This window comes from Chelon labrosus (genome assembly GCF_963514085.1).
Source record: "Chelon labrosus genome assembly, chromosome: 22".
Classification (NCBI taxonomy): Eukaryota; Metazoa; Chordata; class Actinopteri; order Mugiliformes; family Mugilidae; genus Chelon; species Chelon labrosus.
Genome location: NC_140355.1, coordinates 23,218,745 through 23,228,237, shown reverse-complemented (window position 1 = coordinate 23,228,237; position 9,493 = coordinate 23,218,745). Strand labels below are relative to the sequence as shown.

General features: G+C 43.3%; 1 protein-coding gene across 1 annotated transcript; it reads left to right on the top strand.

Annotated features, from left to right (window-relative positions):
- The first annotated feature begins 1,125 nt into the window (after window positions 1-1,125).
- Window positions 1,126-8,288, top strand: LOC311507442 (drebrin-like protein B). The gene is made up of 15 exons (XM_084571772.1): window positions 1,126-1,525; window positions 1,598-1,653; window positions 2,667-2,779; window positions 3,415-3,489; window positions 3,570-3,710; window positions 4,467-4,544; window positions 4,970-5,121; window positions 5,201-5,258; window positions 5,838-5,903; window positions 6,481-6,592; window positions 6,704-6,922; window positions 7,120-7,182; window positions 7,326-7,423; window positions 7,552-7,606; window positions 8,005-8,288. The coding sequence occupies exons 1-15, from the start codon at window positions 1,443-1,445 to the stop codon at window positions 8,139-8,141; spliced, it is 1,506 nt and encodes a 501-aa protein (XP_084427898.1). The 5' UTR covers window positions 1,126-1,442; the 3' UTR covers window positions 8,142-8,288.
- Window positions 8,289-9,493: the final 1,205 nt, after the last annotated feature.

Genomic DNA, 9,493 nt, shown 5'->3' with positions numbered 1-9,493 from the left:
TTTATGTCTCTTGTATCAACGTCTCAACATGGACGCGTTAGAGAGGACACGTGGAGTCAGTCATCTGTTGACGGAGGTCAAAGGTCAGGCTGGCAGGTCCTCACATGTAGAACCTCATGTGACAAGAAAGAAAGAAAGAAAGAAAGGAAGGAAGGAAGGAAGGGAAGAAGGAAGGGAAGAAGGAAGGAAGGAAGGACGGTGTAGGACGACAGCTATGAGTTAATAATGAGTTGACACTGAAGGAGGTTCATGGTGACTTTATTTTCTCTTAGTTTACGTCTATGAGCTGATTCATCATAAAGTTTGTTCCTTCATCTCCCTCTAGTGGTCAACACTCACACACACATGCTCTGTGATCAGTTAAAGGAGAAAATGATTCTTTAAGTTTGTAAAATGTCAAATGTCAATCAAAGCTGACTCCGTTTCTACAGAACAAAACTGACGACATCAAACCTTAAACATTTTAGTTTTGTTCTAACGTGAGAAAAAGAGAAATGATTCATTAATGAACAGGTTCCAACAACGTTAGCGTCCTGTGAGAGCTGGGTCCCCACAACTTAACAAAAACAACAACATGAATGGTTTTAGTTTAAAAAGCATGAAAATATCATGTATGTGTGTTTGTTCATATTTAGTTGTTAGTTGTTAAGAACTTAAGTAAAAAACTAGTAAAATGAAACAAGACAGTGTGTAAGCAATGTACAGAATCAGCATATGAACAAATGTACAAGAAATAGAGACTGAAGTAAATGAATGTTATATACACAGGAAGGATTAATAAGCTGCAATAGCGTCTATTAACATGAATAACATGGAGTTATCTGTTACAGACAGGTGAGTTGTTGTACAGCTGATACGAATGACATTATTATTATTATTATTATCATTATTATTAATAATTCTATCCAGGTTTTAACCTTCACAAAGTTGTACGACCCAAACAAACCGTCCCATAACCCCGTTAGTATTCTGCAAGACTTTGGTCCCCACATCTTAATAAAAACAGAAACACACACACTAACTTCATTTCTATCTTTGAGAGGACCATCACTGTAGATAAAGCATCACTAACCCTGACCTGACTGCATCCTTCACCCTGAGACCAAGTCTGAACAGACGTCCCCTCAGCGTTGGTGTCCTGCAGGAGTCTGGCTCCCACTGCTGGAGGACACCATCGTCTGGAGCCTCCTCTTGAATCTCTGAGAACATGAACAGGTAGAAACGTGTCTCCTGACTCACGTTCATTTGTCTCCTGTTGGTGTGAATGAAGGAGTGGAAGTGAGAGGGCAGTGTCTTCTGGAGGAATGTGGCCCGTCAGGTCTGGGTTCTCTAACCCGACCGGTTGAGCTGATGGGAGAGGAGCCGGATCTGCTCTGGAAAGCACAATAAATCCGTCCTCGCCTCTGAAACTCTGCAGCTTTCCCTCTGCATCGTGGAGGACGATGGCCGTCAACCTGAGTAAGAACGGTGCCGCGCTGCTGGACGCCTACAAACAGGTGGTGGACGGCAAGTCGGACACGAACTGGTGAGACAACGAGATTCACGGGACAACTTCCTGTGTTGAGCAGAGTCTGATCGGCTGTTGGTGTGGTTTCAGGGCGCTGTTTACGTACGAGGGAAACAGTAATGACATCCGCCTGGCACAAACTGGAGGTAAGACTTCTTCTTCTTCTCTGGCTTCACCTGAACAGAGACCTCACGGCATGTAGGCAACGTAAAGTGTGTCTCTGCAGGAATCCATTCAGCCAATCAGATTCAAGTTAACGTCAAATAAAATTCAAAAGAAATAAAAAGCATCCAGTGACAGGACTAGATAGTGGTTCCATGACTGAGGCTCCTTGAACAAGCACCTGATGGTTAATGAATGGGGCTGGGTTTAACCTGAGGACCGCTGGTTGTTAATGTCAGAGGTCATAATTAGTCAAATAAAAATCAAAGCACTACTTACCAACCACATCTACCCTGACACAGACGCCCTGAGATCAAACTAAACCAGAGTTTTATCCAGAATGATGAAGGTTGTGTGATCAGATGTTAGACGTCCACACGTCTCTGATCCACTCACAGAAAAAACAAACAGCGTCAGTAAAGGTGGAGCTGAGTGAAACACTGACAGGTAGGAGGTCAATGGATCCCTGGGGTCATCAGCTTGTTGTATTTTTAACAAACATACACTTTTTATTATTAACAGGAACCTGAAAGAGTAAAATCAGCTGTTGGAAGGTGTAGAGGTGTTACAGGTAGAATACTGACTGTGACATGTGGAGGAGAGGAATCAGGAAGTAGCAGAGATAACGTCAGTAAATGACAGTAAAAGCAGAGTTTATTTATCCTGGAGTCACGGTAGACACAGACAGGTGGTTTCTGAGTCACATGACGTCTCCAGGTAAGTGAACGCATCACAGTCCACTCAACACGTCTGAGTTTAGCTTTGAAGAGACAAAGATATGTGTGTGTGTGTGTGTGTAGATCGCAGGTGTCAAACATACGGCCTGCGGGCCAAAACCGGCCCACCAGAGGGTCTAATCTGGCCCATGGGATGAACTGTTATATTACCTGGTGTCACACAGATTTAGTCAGAGTAAAACTGAGACCTAGAACTAAACAGAAATCAAACTTCTGTTTCTTAAGAAATGTCCGTTTGTTCGTTACATGAACACGTGTAGATGGTGGACTAGAGGAGATGGTGGAGGAGCTGAGCAGTGGGAAGGTGATGTACGCCTTCTGTCGAGTCCAGGACCCCAACTCTGGTCTGCCCAAATATGTCCTCGTTAACTGGGTGAGACACATGAACACATGTCCCACTATGTCCTCACTCTGCTGGTCTCTGTTTGGACATGATCTCACCTGTGTCCCTCTACCTGGTGTTAATTAAAATGTTTGGTTCCTCTGAGGATGGAAGAAGATCCAGGGTTCAGATCTAATCTGAGATCTGTCTCTGACATAAAGAAGAACTGGACATGGGAGAGACTTCCTTCCTTCCTTCCTTCCTTCCTTCCTTCCTTCTTTCTTTCCTTCCTTCCTTCCTTCCTTCCTTCCTTCCTTCCTTCCTTCCTTCTTTCTTTCCTTCCTTCCTTCTCTAAATAACTACCATCATAAATCAATCAGATCTTAACATGTGAGAGTCTTTCCATCTTGTTCCAACATCTGGATCATGTCTCCAAGTCAACAAGCAGCTGTTGATGGTTCTGATCCAGTGGTAGGTAGAGATCCATTAGAGACAGCAGCTGCTACAATATTCTACTGACCACATGATGGCGCTGCTGATTTACAGACACACAAACTGAGATCAGATCTCAAGTGCTGGCTGGGGACGCATGTGGAGACACATTTAGATTAAGACCAGGTAGATGGACAGGAGCTTTAAACCTGTTGAGACCTCGTTTTAGGGTAAAGGTGTGTGTGTGCTTGCAGACAGGTGAAGGTGTGAAGGACTCCCGTAAAGGAATGTGTGCCAACCACGTGAGCGCCATAGCTAATTTCCTGAAGGTGAGTCTTGAGTTTCTGTTATTCTGAAAATAAAACAGCTGATGTCTTCTCTCCTCAGCTGAGTCTCTGTTTGTTCTCAGGGAGCACATGTGACCATAAACGCCCGAGCGGAGGACGACGTGGAGCCAGAGACCATCCTGGAGAAAGTGGCCAAAGCGTCCGGAGCCAACTTTAACTTCCACAAACAAACAGAATACAGAGACGCCCCCAGAGGACCCGTGGTGAGAGGACGTCCCGTCATCCTGTTTATATTCTGACATTTAAAACAACTAGACTGAGAAAATATAACCTCCAGATTTCTGTAACACACACAGAGAGGTGATGTGGGACATAATTTAACACCTGTACCATCGATAACTTAGATGTTTCATAGCTTTTATCAAAAGAATTGAGTTTTATAGAGCTGAACTTGTATCATGTCCTCACAAGGCTAAGTGTAGAAAATCAGCTCATTAGACACATTCAGCCAGTATCAGGTGAAGAAGATCTGCAGACCTGAAAGCGACTGTTCACACGTTCACACGTTCATACGTTCACTCTGAGTGATCTGATCACGAGTGTCCATCTTAAAGAACAGATGAGGACGCACCCAGAGACGTCCTAGCTCATCATGTTCAAAAGTTTGTATAATATCCCCATGCACACAGCAAAGATCACTGTTCTTGGTTCTGAAACAACAATAGATGATTAGATGATTTGTTGTTTAGAGAAAGCAAAAAGGGTTAAATGTTCTACAGATTATTTAAAATAGACTGATCTACCGCCTAAAAACTAAGGGACTGTTCAGACCTGCTGCTGTTCTTGGTTCTGAAACAACAGTAGGAGGTGATTTGTTGCTTAGAGACAGCTGCTTTTTCACGGTACAGATCTCAAAGATAAACTGTGATCAGATCCCAGCTGGAGGCTCGGGTCACATGGTCTGAACGAGGCCTAACATCTGTTTAACATGACGTCCTGTCCCTCTGCTCGTCCACCAGGGCTCTGTGTACCAGAAAACCAACGCCGTGGAGGAAATACAACAAACCAAGAAGGACGACTTCTGGGCCAAAGCTCAGGTTTCTCCTCGTGTTTATCTCACCTTCACTTCACTGTGAGATCCAGGTCAAGGCTAAAACAAAGGCAGCTGGACTCGTTTGGTAAACGTGGAGTAAACGACCAGATACTACACCTGTAATTAGAGGAACTGAATGAACGTTTCTCTAGAAACTGAGATTTACAACACATCCATCTCTAGAAACTTTCACATCTGTTCACACCTTCAGTTCAGAGTTTCTGGTCATTAATGGTTCGTTAGGGAACAGGGTCCAGGTCCAGATGAGTACCAGGTCATTATCAGACTCTGATCATGTGACTTCCAGGTGATTAAAAACCTAAATTCCCCACCAGACATTTACACCTGAACACCTGACGTCCAGCTGCCTTAGTTTCAGCTTCGTCCTCGGTTTTTATCAACATGCAAAAAACCAACTCTCTTCCTCAGAGAGACGAAGAAGTGCGTCGCAGGGAGGACGTCAAACAGGCCGAGCTGGAGAGACAGAAGGTGGAGAGGGAGAAGAGGGAGATGGAGGAGAGGCAGGCGAAGGAGAGGGAGAGGAAAGCCAAGGAGAGAGCTCAGCAGATCGAACAGGAGAAGTGAGTCTGAAAACAGAAAGAGGAGGTGAAGACGGTGAAGAAGGAAAGAAAGAAACTCATCCTCATGTGTTCATGGCAGGATTCTCCAGAAGAAGAGAGAGGAGGAGGAGGAGAGAGAGAGGGAGCAGCAGAGACTGGTGAGAGATTCTGGTTTATTTCAGCTTTAATAAGAGTCTGTTTATCACATAGACTGTATATAAATATGGAGTTTGGATCCAGAGTCTGATCAGTACGGTCTGAGGGCAGGGCCACATGGAGCCGTGATATTGATGCCCCGCCCACAGGTGGCATGGCAACTGGTGGTCACCATTATGTCACATCCTGTTTCTATAGATAAAAAATAAATAAAAACTAAAACATTCATCAACATTATATTAACTACCTAAAATGACAGAAACCATCCATAAAAATTTGTATTTGACGTGTATTTTAGTGTTTTAGTTTGGCCCAAGTCCCGCCCACTAACATGGAGGGGGTGGAGCTTATGACCTATACTGTAGCCAGACACCAGGGGGAGCTCTAAATGATTTGGCTTCACTGTAGAGGAGCTGTTCAGCCGTCCATCTTTATACTATCTATATGTTAGACACAAAATGAAATGACTCGAGCTCCCTGCAGCTTTAAAACAGATCTTTACATCCTTTGTTTGGTCGACTCTGACCCGAGGACTCAGTCAGGATCGTCCTGTTTCAGACTGATAATGTGTTTCGTTTCAGAAGCAGCAGGAAACCCCCAACAAGATGACAGGAATCAACTCTGCTGCATCCGTGCAGAAAGCTAACGTGAGTCTGATACATTAGAATAAAGGCTTATTTAATATTTTAATTTAAATCACATCTTGTTCATATATTGATTTAACTTCCTGACGTATGGAATAGAAATTCAGTCAGACACAATTTATTTTATTTTAGAACAAAACAAACGCTCATGTTGTGTGGATTATGTCGATGGAGCAGAGGTCTCAGACACTCATGAATCAATCTTACTATATTTGAGGGTTTATTCCGGGTATTTGTCTAAAAACAACATTACCCAGAAGCCTCAGCTGCCTTTCCTTTAGTGTCAAATCCAAATTTAGGTTAAAAATAATTTAAACTCTACACTATAAAAGTATTTTTTCACACATGCGGCTAAATAAACTCAGGGATTGGATGCCCCTAAACCAAAAGGCATCATGGGAGTTGTAGTCCGCTCTTGGTTTCTTCAACTTTGAGCTTTTTTATTTATCAGAGTTATTTATTACAAACTGAGATTGTGGAGTTTAACTGAAGAAGCTACACAGTTGCATCATGGGAAATGTAGGCCTGCCTTGAGTCTGTTTTAATTGACACACTTTAAACTGGTGTCTTTCTCTGACAGGAGGCCAAGTCACTGATTTCCCAGAGATCATTTAACCCCAGAGACATCTTCAAGCAGAAGGAGCAGAGCTTTGAGGTCGACGACCATCCGTCTCCCGCTGCTTCGAGGCCTGGTAAACAACACAGCAATGAACACGGCAACAAAGACAGCAATAAACACAGCAACAAAGACAACAACAAACACGGGAGGAGGTGAACCTTCATGTTTGTGTTCTCTCCTCCAGGGAAGCTGCAGAGTCCGTTTCTGTCTCAGAAATCGATGGAGAGAGAATCTCCGCCTCAGCCTCATTACCCACAGTCCTCTGCTCCGGCCATGCGCCCCCTGTCTCCGGTCTCACCTGTCGCACCAGTGATACATGACTCGGTCGCTGATGACTTCACCCATGATGACTTCACCCAGACCCCCCGAGAGCCTGCAGCAGACTCACCCGTCCAGGCTGCAGGTCAGACGTCGTATATATGAGGATTCACATGCAAAAAAGAAATGATGTCTGTGTCCGTCCGTCCTCCAGGGGGCGCTGCAGGGAGGGGACGATTATTAATGTTAAGAAAAAGAGATTATTTGAAAGTATTTTTGTATCTGATTGCTATATTATTTATTATTTGACTTGTTTTATCTTCTCTGATGTCTCTCGTTCAGATGCCGCTTACACAGAGGAAGAGGAGTGGTCAGATGAGTTTGAGGAAGATGAAGCTCCTCAGGGTATGAACCACAACAACACACTGAGAACCTTTCTTATTAGTACATTTAACTGCAGTCCTTTTACTCTGGGTGGAGGGTTTTCACAGTGTTGCATTGGTAGTTTACATCCAGGAACTAATCCAGCGTCAATAATTAATCCACAGAGGAAACTCAAGAGGCTCAGGAGGATCTGTACGAGGCACCACAGGCAGACGAGACCAACGAGGACCTGTATGAAAACGTTCACGAGTACACGTCTACAGTGAGTCCTCTTTACAGCTATATTTATAAAAACAACATACTGAACGCCTCCTTCAACATCTTTCATTTCTTACATTTGTCACATTTTATTTAAACGTTAACATTTTTTGATTTGTTTGTGAATATCAGGATGAAGATCATGGACAGGGAATCTGTGCCAGAGCTCTGTACGACTACCAAGCTGGTAGGTACACCTGTATGTGAGAGCTGTAGAGATGACAGGAACCATTGTTTGAATAATTAGTTTAATTAAATAAGAAAAAGGTAAACGAGCATATATAGCAGCTGTATCATATTTGATCCAGAATGATTTTACTCTAACATAATGTATAAAGGATGAAGTATTGAAATATCAGTAACAACATAAATGATATTCTTAACGTAACCTTTTCAAAATTAGCAAAAAAATAGAACGTTCATGAGGGCGGCCATTTTGGAAACGGCTGCCAAAAGCTAGTGACTGCAGAGTCTGTATAAATCCACCAGGGGGCAGATGAGCAGGATCAGATTGTTTGAGGTTTTTAAGTGTTGATGATGTTATATTTTACTCTCATACCTGTCGTCATCATCTCGGCTCCACAGCGGACGACTCCGAGATCACCTTTGACCCCGACGACATCATAACCCAGATAGAGAAGCTGGATGACGGTTGGTGGAGAGGTTACGGGCCTGACGGACACTACGGCATGTTCCCCGCCAATTATGTGGAGCTGCTTTAGACTTGTTCATTGTCACATCGAACTGAAATTATTACTCCTGCATTTATGTCATGATTTAATTTGTCACATTACTTGTTTGTCTCTGTTTACGATCACTGAACTGAGAGGCTGTTGGATGATCAATCAACAATAAACACTGCTGTTCTCTAAGACTGTCTGGGTGTTGACGGTGACATTGTACGGTGGATGATGTGGTGTGTTACCCACCTGAAGACTGGAGGGATCGCTGGGTGGATGCAGACACAGGCCAGCTGCTAGCTGCACGCTCCTGCTCACTGACTGATCCTGACGCTGCATCAAGACATGCTGCGTTCATGTGCTGTGGGGAAGTTCAGGATGGATGCTGCTGAAACACTGTCAGTATAGACAAAGATTAAGACGTTAAGACTTTGGTTTGAACAAAGTTGTGATTACATTCAAACGAGAACTGAGATAAAAGATGAAGATTTATTTTATTTTCATTTCATGTCAATCCTCAGACTGTTTGTCTTTGTTCACTGACTCTTTTTACAATGTCGATTATTTCTGTATTTTATTTCAAATATTTGATTTGGTCTCAAAAATAGACTCTTAACTTTAATACCACCTTAATATATTAATACCACCTTAAAACTGTAGACATTTAATATGACCTTGAACCTTTAAAGACCTGCAGGGCTCAGATAGGCTGATATTAGCAGAGTGGAACTGATCATCTTGTTCAAACTGAACTGACTTTATTTGTAGAAAGAGATGAAGAGATTCCAAAGTGGATGAGGAAACAGCACCGTCTGGTGGCCTCTAGAGGAACTGCAGCTCATCAACATCTCTATCAGAGTCCATTCAGAGAATCACTGGGAAGCTTCCAGGAGATAGACGGATCCACTGAGGAGCTGCTTCTCCCAGTAAATACACAGATCCAGTGGGTAGTTCAGGGGTTTACCAGATAAATCAGTTAATGGGTACTTCAGGGACCTCTTAACGTTTCTAGGAAATACACACATCCTGACCAACTGTCTGCTGGGAGAGCTGTTTGAGGATAGCAGTCTGTGGTGAGTTCACTGACTGAGATAAAGGTAGGATATACCAGTGTCTGTGGTGAGTTCACTGACTGTGATAAAGGTAGGATATACCTGTGTCTGTGGTGAGTTCACTGACTGTGATAAAGGTAGGATATACCTGTGTCTGTGGTGCGTTCACTGACTAAAAAAACGGTGGTACAGCAGCATTCTACTTCCTGTTCTTGGAGCAGATGATGCTGAAGCTGGTTTCTGTCTTTCTTTGTAGAAACTGATCAATGAATGTGACAGAGACATAAAGGACAGAAAGACATTCACCGACCACACTGAGACCTGGTGGCAGAGACGGTCCTG

Bases quoted from the DNA above. Each gene is read 5' to 3' on its own strand.
- LOC311507442 (XM_084571772.1), top strand. From the start codon at position 1,443: ATGGCCGTCAACCTGAGTAAGAACGGTGCCGCGCTGCTGGACGCCTAC. The intron at 5,122-5,200 runs GTGAGTCTGAAA...TGTTCATGGCAG, and splicing joins CAGCAGATCGAACAGGAGAA to GATTCTCCAGAAGAAGAGAG. The intron at 5,904-6,480 runs GTGAGTCTGATA...TTTCTCTGACAG, and splicing joins CATCCGTGCAGAAAGCTAAC to GAGGCCAAGTCACTGATTTC.